Below are 14,536 nucleotides of genomic sequence, written 5' to 3'. Positions count from 1 at the left end.
GGATGTTTCTGTTGCCACTGTCATAACACTGTAACTCTTCTTTGCTGATACTCTGTGGTCCCAAACAGATCTCCTTGTGTGTTCTGATACTCTGCAGTGAGGAAGTTAGTTTGGTGGTATATTCAAGACTAAAAAGATAATTTATCCTAGATTTAATTTTATTAGCAGTACTTATTTCCTCTGTGTATCTGACAAACCTAAAGCTACACTAAAGTATTTTTGAATATTGGTGCCCTTTTCATAATGATACTAACTAAATGCTGTATCATTTAAAAATCTTCTTTTATTATTCACAGCCAGCATCGTTTGCTTCTGATAGACACTCCTTTGCATAACACATTGATGGAGTTGTGGACCATGGTACATTTTCTGATTCCGGGAATTTCCAGACCTTATCTAGATTTTCCAGTAAAAGCAGCTAATGAGGAGAACCAGGATTATTGCCATAAACTGGTCATCAGGTTACACAGAGTATGTTGTAATTTTTTCTCATCTGTCCTACTACAGTAGTTAAGCTGTTGGGGGCGGGGGGGGGAAAGGAAGAAATGAAAAGATGTGGTTCAGCTTGAAATTTCTGGCCTTTCTTAACACTTTGTTCAGTTCAGACAGAAGGCCCTGCTGAAAGCAGGGGTTTCTGCTACTGGAATAGTATGGAGTTTTCTTTTAAAAAAATAATACAAGGCTCAGATTTTGAAGCATAACATTCAGAAATTAAAGAACAAATTAACGCCTATACAACTGTACATAGCAATATGATTATATATGGCATATGAGGTTTATCACATCAAATGTATTAGGTGTGAATAGGTTTAGCTTCCTGTTGTAAAACTGCATCTTTGAAGTGAGAAGTTTTTTTCCCCTCAATTATGAAATATTTCAGATGATTCAGCCATTTATTTTGCGAAGATCAAAGAGAGACGTTGAAAAGCAGCTAACAAAGAAATATGAACATGTGCTAAAGTGTCGTCTTTCTAGCCGACAAAAAGCTATGTACGAAGATGTCATATTACAACCAGGGTAAGTAGTTAAAACAGTAAATAAAACATGCTGTCGTTTTTGGTGCTTAAGCAAGATGATAAATGATTGTCACGGTTGGAAGTGTTTTAGTGTTTTTCTGAAATTTTCCACTGTGACCAGTGAATAGAATGTGATTACATTGTAAACTAAAATTACAGGCAAGTGATGCTATGGGCCTAGTGGAAAATACGCATTTACCTCTGGAACCTAAAAATCAAGTTGTAATGGTCAGGTTTGCTGTGCTATTTTCATTTAAGATTTGTCTCTAATGAGTGGTTCTTTATTTCTTAAAGGCCAAAGTGTTTCTCCTTGCACCCATCCATTTACCTGTGTGGTGGTATCAAGTGGTTATTGATAGGTGCAGGGGTGAAACAGAAACAAAGCAGGTAGAGGGTAGGGAGGTGGTTAGGTCGTATTTGACTGTAAGGTAGCACTGGTCCTTAGGTTTCATGTTTCCAAATTTATATTTGGTACAGTGCTACTTAAAATGCTCTAGAAAGACCTAGGTAAAATCTAAGCTTGTTTTAAGACTTTTGCATAACATACTGCATTGCACATTCTCACCTTGGTGGTTTGGGGACATCTCCATAAAAGCTATACTTAAATTAATGTATTTCTGTATAAATTATTTGGTAGAACCCAAGAAGCCCTCAAAAGTGGACATTTCATCAGTGTCCTGCATGTCCTGATGCAGTTGCAACGGATTTGTAATCACCCTGATCTGATAAACCCTCGGCTTTCAAGTACCTCTTATGTATCAGAAACACTGGAATACAGAACTGCGTCTCTGGTACTGAGTGCCCTAGAAAGGGATATTTGGAAGGTGAGTAGAAGAGTAAACTGTTTTTTTTTCTCTTAGTGCCCTTGTTGAATTTCAGTACTTAATATTGTTTCTTATACGTCATAAGTCTACCCGAAGTTTATAAATAGAAAGAATTCACTATTCTGTAACTGTGCCTACCAAGTGCGTACTTACTGCATCTCTTTTTTGTAATAGTAGTTTGAACTTTTCAAGTGGTTTGTAATCAGTAATTTTTCATGAACTACTTGGTCAAAGAGAAATTAGCTTTGCTTTCATCATACTCATGTTTGCAGTAATTTTCCAGCACTGAAAACACTCTGGGTAGCACAGTGCTTATTTATGACATTCTGTAATTTTCTTTCTGCTTTCAGTAGCTAAAGGAGAGCAAGACTTATCACATAAGAGTGAACATTGATTCAGTGACTAAATTAGTACACTCCTGTCAATCCATTTGAAGTACCACTATTTGTGTTATCATTAAAGAAGTGATCCCCCTCTTTGAGATTATCAAAGGAAATGCATTAGAGAGAAGCACGAGTAATGGAGCAGATGAGATGATCTTTTTGGCTGATCTTGTTTCCGTCCTTCATATTTTTCTACTAAATTATATGTGTACCTTTATAGTTTGGCATTTTTGCCCAATAGTTAACAAACACCTTCTAAGAGTTCTACTTAATTCTTTGGAAGTTATGGTATATGAAGAATTGTTAAATGTGCCTTGCTTTGATTTCCATAACTGGCTAATGATTTCAAGTCTTTTTCTTCTGACGCTGATGCTTAAAATGGGACTATCAGTTTGAGATATATTTCCAAGGTTTCTAGACAGTTTTGGCTAATAATTAATAGTTTACTTTTTAAACTTACAGCATTTATTTCAAGTTAAAAAGTAAAATATAGAAAATGAATTCAGCATAGAACATAGAGATGATTTAACTGTTTGGGTCATCACATAAAACAAACCTTATTTTACAATATCCCTAGGAGTCAGACCTGTCTCTTTTTGATCTCATTGGAATGGAAAACAAAATGACTCATTATGAAGCACAAATGTTGCCAAAACAAAAGGTTACTAGAAAGTTGATTGAAGAAATCTACAGCTCCCCTCCACCACCAGCTAGGCCCAACCCAGTGAAGCTCAAACCAAGCAGGTATGTACAACTGCCCTCCTTTTAAGCTAGAATTACAGGAGGAAAATGGAGTTCTGTTGCTATATTTACAGAGTTCTGTCTGCATCTCTGGTAATGTGATTCACACAAAACCTCAGACTTGACTTTGCATTTTATTATTCTGTTGCTTTCTTGTTTACCCTGGAAAATAAGGATTCTATTTTAATAGTTTTTTGAGGCATACAATTCTATTTGAAGCTTGTTTATGGATTTCCCATAGTTTTTACTTCACCAGCAAATGAATTTTATTCTTGGTGTCCTTGTTTATGGCAAGTGAGTGTTGTTTTGCAAAATCAGCGTGGAGATAATGCTTCAAGACTAAGCTGGGCCTACAGTGTTAGCTGTGTTTGCAGTGTTGTAAGAGACATAGGAAGTTTTACAGCAGTAAATTTTTTAAGAGTATTTCTCTCCTGGCGAAGCAGTGGTTTCAGAGTAATGTGGAACTGTTTTTTTGATGCAAAGGGGCTGCCTGATGACCTGCCGGCATGTTGATGTCTCTCTGGAAATGATAAGAGAGCACCGTTCTTTTTCCCGATGTTGGGCTAGACTCTTTAAGCTGTTTGCTGTAATTCTGATTCATCCTGCATTAAACTGCATGCATGGCAATGAAAGTTTTCTTCTTTCCTGGACTTAGCAAAATGACTTTACAGAGTGTCCACACATGAAGTTTGCTGAAGTGATAAGTCTTGCCAGCTTCAGCCATCTGTGAGAAAGAGAGTAGCATCTGATATGATCAGTTTATAGTCTCCTCGGGTGAAGAGTTTATTTTTAAAGGCCAGACTGTGATCTTCCTGTAGACTTCGACTTTTCATACTCTTTTCAGGTTGTTTCAACCCGTTCAGTACGGTCAGAAACCTGAGGGCAGGACCGTAGTTTTCCCAAGCACTCAAGTACAACGCACGGTGACCACAGCAACCGTAACTCAACAGGGACAAGTACGAGGAAGATCACCCATAGCTACAGTGTCTTCAAATCAAGGTAAGAGAGTTAGTGCTAGGTTGGTTACCTGAGCCCCTGCATAGACGGGTACAAGTTAGTCTGTTAATAGAGCTCCTTCTCCCTCTAGCTTAATGGTCTAGAATACTAGTGGCTTAAAAATACCAACAGATTAATTGCCAGTAAATTTCCCCACTAGTCTCTACTGTATGATCTATCTGCCAGTATAAAGCAAAACTAAGCTTTGTGTAACCTAACTGTTAGCATATGAAGTAAATATGGCCCAGTTGGTATTTAAACCCTGATCACGTGTAATGTTCTGTCAAAGACGGGAGTTTACAGTGCTTTTGTGTATTTATTTAACCTTTAAACAATGCTTTCCAAATATATAATGTTGTAAAAATAGGATGGAGTAAAAGGTGCGGATAGAAATCCCAGTCTGTAAGGACAAGCCGTTCCTGTAGCCATTTTAATATCCTGTTGGAAGGTTTCTTTTTAATGCAGGTTGTTTAAAAGAGTGGAGTTAAAACCTCTAACAGCTTGCACAAACAACCCTTATTGATTGCAGCCGCAGCAGCACAGTTTCAGACAACTCAGGCTTCCACCAGTGCTCCAAGACACCAGCCCGCAGCGACCTTCACCACAGCAACTAGCACAGCCAACCCTGTGAAACCGCGGGGCCAGACCTCTGCGCAGGCCTCTCAGCTAGGCCAGGCTCAGCCACAGGCCCCCTCGCACACCATCCAACAGAGTGTGCTGCCTCAGAGGCTGGTACTGACCTCTCAGGCCCAGGCACGGTTGCCTAGTAAGTGGCCTCCCCTTTCAAGGTTTCTCCCACCTTTGTACTACAATGAGGTTAAGTTACTAGGCACCCTAAAATGTGTACAGAATCGTTGTTTTTTTTTCACTCTTCTGATTAGCCTTGCTCAGTATGTTGCTTATGACCAAGGAAAATCGAAAATTGGATAAGAAACAATAGAATTGCTGTGGACATACATTAGCGGTGTCAACTTAATCTCCTATTTCTGCATGTTTCTTCTGCTGGCAAGACTTCCTTCAGACCAAATGTTTTAGCTCTGTCCTAATTATTCCTTTCATATTAAACACTAATCCATCTGCTAAAGGCCTCTCTCGCAGAGAGGAACGTCGCGACTGTTAGGCAGAGAAAAGCGATGAGGCTTTGCTTTAAGGTTGTATGTGCACTGCCTATTAGCATGTGTATAGAGTACTGAGCACTGATGTATTAATTTTATCTCTGGGGTAATGCACTGCCTTTACAAAAGCTAAATTTTCTCGCCAGTGTTTTCTCAATATCATAAAACTTAATGCTTAAATGCCTCTAACCTTTCTGCATTTAAATCACAAAAAGCTTGGTCCTTGTCACTTTAAAGCTTTTTGATTTGTCTAAGTGCAGATCGCTTAATATAAATCCTGTTTCATCAGCAAATTTCAGGCCATTTCAAATGTGTATTTACAGTGCCACATGGGTGAATATTTTTGCCTCTTCCTTAAACCTTCCTTCGTGCTCTTGAAAAGGCAGTGAAAATCTATACTTAATGTCTATACTCGTTCTGTTACAAAGTGTCACATGAGTTTTCAGGTAGCTCTTAACTTTTTTGCTAATGAAAGTGATAACTTCTAAAATGTTGATGTTCTTACCCTTTCAACAATCAGCTTTTTTCCAGTTTGTCCAACAAATATAGAAAGCAATACCTGCTTAACTTTTATATGACACTTTTGATGCACTAAGTATAATTATGCATGGAAGGCGCTTCAGCACCAGTTTACTAACCAAAACTTAGAATTGTGAATATTGAACAACCCACCTCCCACTTTGTTTTTTCTTAATGCCTGTTTCCCTCCTTAACAGGTGGTGAGGTAGTAAAAATAGCCCAGCTGGCTTCTATAGCAGGAGCACAAGGCAGAATCGCTCAGCCAGAGACCCCTGTAACACTGCAGTTCCAAGGGAACAAGTTCACTTTATCACATAGTCAACTTCGCCAGCTCACTGCAGGGCAACCCTTGCAGTTACAAGGTACTTATTTCAAAACAGGGAGTTCTCCATTATTTAGAGTGCTCATGTTTTGATATGGGCAGCACGTTCCTTGTTGCTATATGTTAAGGAGGTTTTTCCATCCCCACTGCTTGTACTGTTCTGCTCTACCTATTTTCTCTGTGAGACAGAGATAACAAGGTAGCTCTGTTTTGAAAAATAAATGCCTATCAAATGAAAGACACGGTTGCTTTCTTTTTCTGTATTGTTTTTCAAGATTTTATTATTGAATTTGTTTTCCCATGTATGCAATATAGCTAAAGTAAGGTGAGGCATTATTTCAGATAAACATCCTGATGAGCAGAAACAGACAAAACTGAGGATGTTCTTGGTTTGTTCTGAAATGGTGTAAATAATACTTAAAGATTGGTGTGCCTCTGAATTTTAACCCAACTGTTACCCTGACCTGAATGCTCTGCCTACAATACATTTTACTCTGAAGTTTCCAAATTTCCCTTGCTGGTGGTATGTGTGTTGCCAAATTCAGGAGAACCTGGACATCTTGGTTATCTGTGGCCAACAAAATAAATAGAGGGAATGCTAAGTGAGAATTTTTTGGTTGATTTGGATTTCATCTGAATTCCATATAAAATACCTAGATTAAGAATGATACCCCTATGACATGAAACTCCTCTTTAACTGTGAAGACTGAGGTGTTTCCCTCCTGTCGGATATTATGCAACTTTAAATCAGATTGGTGTAATGAACTTGTCTGGGAAAATTTAACATAGTTTGAGGCAGTAACGATCAGTTTGTAACAGTAGTATCTTTTGCTAGAGAACACTATTTATTCTTTTCCATTCTATCCAGCCTAATTTTTTTTAAATCCTCCATTGCAGGAAGTGTTCTTCAGATTGTTTCAGCACCTGGTCAGCAGTATTTGAGACCTCAGGGTCCAGTTGTCATGCAAACGGTTTCCCAAGCGGGAACTGTTCAGAATGCTCTGAATGCTTTAGGAAACCAACATCAAGCAGGTGTCCCAACTTCCACAGCAGTGACACAGCAAGGTAGGTTTTCTAGCCTGAAGAAATGTCTCTATCCAAACATTCAATTACTAAAATCACACTGATATAAAACTCCAAATGGTTATAGATCATAATTCTGTAAGGTGAGTTCAGAAGCAGGTAAACTATGAGACAAATCCTTCTGATTTGTGTCTGATGTGTACTGGAATTTTAGATAATTTTTTAGTACAAACTTGGGAGAGTTTGCAACTGTATTAAATATACAGAATTTTTTTAACCCGTTGTGTCTTAGGTCAAATTTTTGTGGGAAGAAGTGTTTGAAATACTTTGTTACTTTTTTCAAAGAAAGGTCAGGATGAATATTTTTTATACTGATAGAGAATGTCCAGCAATCCTCTCAATTTTTCTACATTGATTTTGTTTTTATCTAATTTTCTTTGCTTCTCGATCTAATCAAGCTACTGTTTTCCCTTTCCCTCTGCAAATACTGCTTAGGTGTTTGGTGCCTTGCTGCAAATGTGATCAGTTCCTTGCTTAAAAACATGATCAAGATGTTGATCAAAAAACAATAGAGAAATTGCTGTCTAGGATGCATTTACAACGAAACAGCAGATTGTTAAATGATGATAAATGCAATGCTAGGAGTTCGTTCCCTGGAAGTGGCCATCTGCTGTAATTTTCTCTAGATATAAACCATTCCCTCAAAACAGACTGTTTACTGCTCCTTTTTGATGTATTAATGTGCCCTTGAAGTTCATATTTTGACTTTCTGAAGAGTAAACATCTCATCATAAAAAGGGAGAGGAAGCTTCAACAGCCTCCCAGTTGTTGGGAGGTAAAGGATTTCTGTCATATTTTGGAAGATCTGTGGCTCAAATGTTTCACCCTCCAGCTCTGATTACATTACAGGTACTCCTAATATGGCCACAGTTCAGAATGAAAATTGATGTAAGATTTCTACAAAAACTCATGCATCTTACTACTGTCATGATGGTGAAAAGAGAGCTCTGTGAAAAGCAATAACTACTAAAGTACTGTTTCCAATTGATAAAAGAAAACATTATTATTATTTTTGCTGTTCATCTTTGGAGGAAGATGTAAAGTGTATTAAAAATACTTATTTTTACTTTCTGCATTTTGGAAATTCAGAATTATGCCAAATAAATTCCATTGCTTTGGGTGATTGGAAACTGTAATTGCTGGGCTCATGTGTAGCTTTGTAGTAAAATTGGATTTATAATGGCTATCTGTATTAGCTTGTTTTTAATAAAAATGCAGAAAGGCAAAGCTTAAACTTCCGCATACTCCTTGGAGTCTGTTAATTTAAAGACTAGCACCTGCTTGTTAACTTGAATGCGGTTCTTCATGGGTGTATTGACTCGCCACTAAGTACAGTTTCACAGTGACTAGTGGAGGTTGTGCTGCTTTTCTAGTACAAATAATCAGTGCTGATGAGCAATGCATTCTGGCTGAGATAGAAACCTATGTATCTTATCAAGAAAATAACTGCTACACGGTGTCTATAGTCTGCTAGTACATGAAGGGTATTACTGTAGTTTTGATTAGTTTACTTGTGTGTAATGGTCTTATAGTTTTGTTAGCTGTCAGGGAAAATATCTCCTAGCAGTTGAATTCACAAGAATGCTACTGTGAGATTCCATCATATAGTTTCATCAGTTTGTAAATATACTGAATTCATATGTTTTGTGAAAAATCTTAGATGATTTGTTTAAGATAAATTAGAATAATCTCTTCCCTGCCCATGGCAGGGGGGTTGGAACTAGATGATCTTGAAGGTCCCCTCCAACCCAAGCCGTTCTATGATTCTGTGATTTAGAGCATAACTTCTAAATATTAATACCTATTGTGCTATACATGACATTTTGAATAAACTACAAATGCAGCAGTTCTGGTGCAAAGCAAAGTAAAATTCCATTGATCTATCTTGGATTTTTGTGAAAACAGTTAGTGTAAATATCTTTCAGACATCTGATGTGTAACAAAGTACAAATTTGCAATACCCAATGGACATTTAGACTAAAAATTTGTCTGCAATTATGATGTGTTACAGCTATGAAATGTCTACTTATTGAAAATAATAAATGAAACCAGTCTTCAGAAGAATAAATATATAAACACAAGGTTTATCCTCAGTTTGTATTCCAGGTAGAACTGCAGTTACTAATTTGTCATCACCTGGTGACATGGGATCAGTGTTAAAACCAGCACCTACACATGGACAATCGCAGGTACTTCATTTTTATTTTCTTATGCAAACAGAACTTCTCAGGATTGTTACTAAGTCCATGTAGTAGTTGGAAGCTATAATTTACAAAGTTGGAATTAATTAGGAACTTTGATGATTACAGAGTAGGTAAAACCCCCAACTTTTGTCAGTGTTTCAGATGAAAATGCATCAGATCTGTCAACCTATAATCCATAGTTTAAAATAAATTCTGGTGTATAAAAGCAGCTAACAACTTTCTGGTGCTATGATAGCAGACAGGTTCTTGTAACTGTAATATATCATAATTATGTAGTAATGCATAAGTAAAGGGAAATTGTAAGATTTTCTGGGTGTTTTGAACACAAAGGCAATGGGGCAGATTTTTATAGATTTTAAATCGTAACCAGTTTTTAGAAAAGATAATCAAGCAACCTATAAAGCATAGGGAAACGTCAAGTATATGTTAAACTGTGCAAGAACCTGCACCTTATCAGTATTAGTGTGTTAATTGAAATACCCTAAATATAAATGATTTTGTTTTGTTTCCAAAACTATGAAAATGTACTTTTAAAAAAGCAAGAAGATACTCAACTAAGAATTGACTCTTTAATATGAATTGAATTTAGCTGTAGTCTTCAAATTTTATCCAAAATTTACACCTTCTGTGATTGGTCTACATAGGTGTTATAATCTGGGATGTTGGCATAAAGCACACAGTGCTCTGATCTTGATAGCTTCATTCTAAAGAAACTCAAATTCCTAAGTGATTCTGATGAGCAGCAAATGTTTGTTTTTTTTTTTTCAACTTTTCTTGGCAAAGGAAACATATGAAGAAAAGAACCGGCTTTTGAAGGAGCGCCTGGACAGAATATTTTCTGGCAATGAGCGACGTTGTTCACGGGCCCCAATGTACGGCAGAGACTTGCTGAGTGTTTGTTCTTTGACTGGTGAAAGAAGGCCCTCTCAGCTGTCTTCCAGTGAAGACAACAGTTGGAGGTGGGCTGGCTTTGTGAACTGTTGCCTTTCTTCAAGTGCCTCTGGAAGCCCAAGTAACCCATTGCAAGAAATGATCCTGACTTCAGTTCAGCAACAAGAATCTCTAAAGCATGTTGTTAACAGGTAATGTGTGACTCTGCCTAGTGAGCCTTTAATACATTTGGTTATTTCTTAAACACTCCTTTTCAAAAAAGCTTTAAAACTTTGTTTCTGTCCCTGAGCTTGTTTGGTTTAGACTGATTTGTTTAGTAGTAAATGATGTGCAGTATGAACATAAAAATAACAACCACTTCTGTTTCTTTTAGAATCTTTATAGTAAAGAGTTTTCAGTGCTTCATTCCTAATTTCAAGCCCAAATTCAGTTGACCATACTTAAGCTTACATTCTTATGCTTTGAATTTACTTCCGAGTAGGTACCTCTTAGAGCCAACCAACAAGAGTTAAGACACAGAGATGTAGGCAGAAGCTAATTTAGTTAAAGCTGACATTTAGTGGATTGTGTGCAGAGCGATAGCTGCAGTTTTCTAGAAACATGAAATGCAATTAGAAGAACTCAAACTTTTTTTAATTGCTTTTAGTAAGTTTGGTATGGTGGGTGTTTCTTGTGTTTGAGCTCCAGTGACTGAATGCAGTGGTCACAGTGCAAACACCTTAACACAGGCTGTCATCAAAGCAGACAAAATAAAACAAAAAGATAAAGGGAGATAGAGAATATTAACACTTTGAAGGTATGCAACACTTACTAAGTCACTTTATTAAAAGTGGTTAGATAGTAGTGTAAAATTACATGGTTGACAGGCTGAAAATTATTGCTGTAGTTGATAATTTTGTATGTAACTTGTAAAACTGATATTCCCTTCTTTTGATGCTTTTCACAGGGCTCTCTTTGTATTGCCAGCTGCAGTTGCTGCTCCCCCATGTTTGTATGTAGCAAATCCTCCCCCTTCATATAGTCACAGATTGAAACTCCTTAAGCACAGTCTTAAGCAGAAGGCAGCTCCACACTTGCATCAGTTGCAACAGATTACAACTCCTCACTTGCTACAGTTCCCTGACCTCCGGCTGGTGCAGTATGACTCAGGTAAAGGGGGACATTTGGTGATAATATTTCAGTAATTTCCTGTTTCACAGGAATGGAATTTCTACATAAAACCATTATTGGTTTTGTTGTTTGAAATATAGGAAAATTAGAAGCTCTTGCTGTCTTGCTTCAAAAGTTGAAATCTGAAGGGCGCCGAGTGCTGATTTTGTCACAGATGATTCTGATGTTGGACATACTGGAATTGTTTCTGAATTTCCATTTCCTCACATTTGTGAGGATTGATGAATATGCTAACCATGAACAACGGCAGGTAAGTTTGCCCTAATGGTTGTCCACTGGTACAGCAATATGTGCTGCTCAGGCTTTTATACGCTGCAGCAGGAGAAGGAAATTTGCTTTGTTTCTTCTCATTTTGAAACACTTGACTTGTTTTTGTCTGGTTTTTATTAGGCTATAGTGAATTTGGTTTGGTATTTTATTTTGATATATAGTTTATTTACTCCTTGCTTTTATTCCATTTATGTAGGAGCTGATGAAAATTTTCAACAGAGACAAGCGCATTTTCTGTGCCATCCTTTCCTCTCACAGTCGTTCCACTGGAGTCAATCTTGTTGAGGCAGACACTGTTGTGTTCTATGACAATGATCTAAACCCAGTGATGGATGCAAAAGCTCAGGAATGGTGTGACAGAATTGGGAGATGTAAAGATATCCATATATACAGGTGATGGTTACAGATCAATGACCGCTCTTTAACATGCTTTAATGTAAGGTTAATTCAGATAGTGCTACTCTGTATGATCTGAAATAAAGTGGAAACAGTGCTGAAAACTTCATCTCACTTCAATAAAAATGATGCCAGGTTATCGTATGAAAATGTGGTCTGTCTTAATACCAAATGTAATGAATGAATCATACCTGCGTGGTTTTTGTGTGTTAGTTTACATGGAATTTTTTAAGTGAGGTGGGTTTTTATTTTTTTTTTTTATTTTTTTTTTTTTAAATTACACTAATTTTTAAAAGAAAGCTTTAAACTAGAGGTGGTAGTATGTGTTTTGTTCTGGGCCTGTACCAGAACTAAAAAAAAACCCCACAAACCACCACATTTTAAGAGTTCAGTGTTACTCTCTAAGGGCAATTTCTCTTTTTGTTTCTGAAAGTTGTTTTGGAAATGACTTAACAAATTTCTGTTCTTTTCTTTTTCCTTTTTTTTTTTTTAGGCTTGTCAGTGGTAATTCTGTAGAAGAGAAGCTTTTGAAAAACGGCACAAAGGACTTGATCAGAGAAGTAGCTGCTCAGGGAAATGACTATTCAATGGCCTTTTTAACACAGGTAAGTTAGTATTCAAAATATGTTCAAACACCTGTGTTGCAGTGTTTAATAAATTCAAGCATCTGTGTTGGAGTGTTTAATAACAGTTTAGTAGAAATCTGTTTGGACTAGAATTGATAGGTAAGCAGATTTCATGATTGCTTGAACTCTAGGTGTTAGGGCCACATTCTCTCAAATACTGTCCATCTGCTTTTGTTCTGTTACTTGCACAGTGATGCACAGGCATCATCTATGTGACTTAATATATTCTGTTTTCTTGCACCCTGCTGCAAAATTCTGCAGAGCTTGTAAGGGTGAAGGTTTCAACAACTTTAAAAATGCGAAATACAAAGTTCGGGTAGTTAGTGAGATAGGCTCTCAATTGCTGCTTTGAAGATGCAGAAGACAGTGACTGCACTGATGAAGCTAGTCCATCTTCTTCTGGCACTCCCAATATGGTAGTGCAGGATGAGACAGTGTGTATTTCTGACTTCCCTATAAATGAACTGTTAACACTTTATTCTACTCTGTAGTCCTACAGGAGAAAGTTACAGAGCAGAAAATGGACAATTTTCCAGAAATAATAGATAGAGGTTTATTTTTTCTTTAGTCAGTCCATAGTTTATAAGGTCACTTGAACCTGAGCTAACTCAAAATTATATAAAAAAATAGAATGGTCCCGAAAGCTGAATGTACTTCTCTTTTTTTTTTCTTCTGCTTACCAAGCAAACGATTCAGGAATTGTTTGAGGTTCATTCTCCTATGGAGGATTCTGGATTTAGAGTGAAAGCAGAAGAATTTGTAGTACTTTCTCAAGAGCCATCTCCAGCTGAAAATATTTCACCTAAAGTTGCAAGACCATTCATAGAGGTAATTATTAATACATACATTAAAAGTACAGCTGTGAAACATTAGTATTAAACAGCTGCCTTACCTTTTTTTATCTGGGTAAATTCTGTCAATCTCTTTTGCTGGTAGTTTTATGTTGTTTTGTCATTTTCCTTGTAACAAAACTTCCAAAAGATCACAGTTGAGTTGTATACTTTCTGGGGACTCTTTTCTTTTACCTCAGCAGAGACTTATTCCAGAAATTTGTGTTGGATTTCAGTGAACTTTTTATGGGGTTTCTTTATTTTTAAAATACATCTTTCTGAAAGGCCCTCAACAGTATTGAACAAGAGGATGAGGAGTCAAATGATCGTGCACAAGAAATAGGACCCGAGTCAAGCATTGAACCTTTAATCTCAGAGCTCTGCGAGACAAAATACAATGAAGAGCCCTCACAGCTGCAGGAGTTAGTTGCTGTTGTGGATCAGGTACCATGACTTTCCATGATTATTTGGTTAAAAAGTAATGTTTAGTTCAAATATTTCAATTTCTTTGCAGTCTGGCCTTAAAGCAACTTTGTTGTCTATGGGATTGATACTCCCATTAAATGGATGGGAGACGTCCTACTGACTTAAGATGTTAAGCCATTAGAGGGGGAGATCAGTTTTAAGGAGAGCTTTGATACACTCTCCTTCAGTTAACTTTTATTATCCTCAATACTAACTTCTTTTTTACTTGATACGTTCTCTCAGCTTACTCCAATTGAGAAGTATGCTATGAATTATTTAGAGCTCTTCCACGTTTCAGTTGATGAGAATGAGCCACGGTTGAATGAGGTAAAACAACAAATCTTTCTTTTCCATGTTGTTCTGGCACAGTATGTGCAAGCAGGGTTATATTTTTCAATGTGAAGTGGAAGTTTCTCCAATGACAGGGAATAGATTGTAGGCACTTTTGTGATCTTCTCTTGCTGTACTTTATGAACACTGGAATGCCTTACACAGAGCTTATTATTTTGGGATTCTCTTGGTTTAAGCAGGTGTCAGTTCTTAATTTCTTTTTTATAAGATGGGAATGACATTCTTCAGAACAGCTCAGCAAATATTTGTTGTACTCCATTGATAGTGGGGGAAAAAATTTCATTAATTTCAGTGAGCCTGCTTTTTTGGGTAAAGGAGCTGTGTTCTGGTTGTC

At 37.0% G+C, this 14,536-nt stretch overlaps 1 protein-coding gene across 16 annotated transcripts in view; it reads left to right on the top strand.

The window, feature by feature from the left end:
* The window catches only part of EP400 (E1A binding protein p400), a 51,226-nt gene that overhangs the window by 21,515 nt on the left and 15,175 nt on the right, over positions 1–14,536 (top strand). For 10 of the 16 annotated variants that reach the window (XM_010581705.1, XM_010581707.1, XM_010581717.1 and 7 more), the window contains 17 exons: positions 297–471; positions 881–1,017; positions 1,654–1,840; positions 2,801–2,967; positions 3,809–3,963; positions 4,490–4,726; positions 5,792–5,956; positions 6,814–6,981; positions 9,094–9,188; positions 9,987–10,285; positions 11,041–11,243; positions 11,345–11,514; positions 11,731–11,927; positions 12,424–12,535; positions 13,241–13,384; positions 13,672–13,830; positions 14,095–14,178. In XM_010581705.1, coding sequence (XP_010580007.1) covers positions 297–471; positions 881–1,017; positions 1,654–1,840; positions 2,801–2,967; positions 3,809–3,963; positions 4,490–4,726; positions 5,792–5,956; positions 6,814–6,981; positions 9,094–9,188; positions 9,987–10,285; positions 11,041–11,243; positions 11,345–11,514; positions 11,731–11,927; positions 12,424–12,535; positions 13,241–13,384; positions 13,672–13,830; positions 14,095–14,178 — 2,854 coding nt within the window. The remainder of the gene's footprint in view (positions 1–296; positions 472–880; positions 1,018–1,653; positions 1,841–2,800; positions 2,968–3,808; positions 3,964–4,489; positions 4,727–5,791; positions 5,957–6,813; positions 6,982–9,093; positions 9,189–9,986; positions 10,286–11,040; positions 11,244–11,344; positions 11,515–11,730; positions 11,928–12,423; positions 12,536–13,240; positions 13,385–13,671; positions 13,831–14,094; positions 14,179–14,536) is intronic. The other 6 variants (XM_010581716.1, XM_010581715.1, XM_010581709.1 and 3 more) reach the window with 3 other exon arrangements.

The sequence above is a fragment of the Haliaeetus leucocephalus genome, unplaced genomic scaffold (assembly GCF_000737465.1).
Source record: "Haliaeetus leucocephalus isolate CR32 unplaced genomic scaffold, Haliaeetus_leucocephalus-4.0 Scaffold802, whole genome shotgun sequence".
Classification (NCBI taxonomy): Eukaryota; Metazoa; Chordata; class Aves; order Accipitriformes; family Accipitridae; genus Haliaeetus; species Haliaeetus leucocephalus.
The sequence above is the reverse complement of the archived record's forward strand: the minus strand, read 5'-3'. Positions and strand labels throughout refer to the sequence as shown.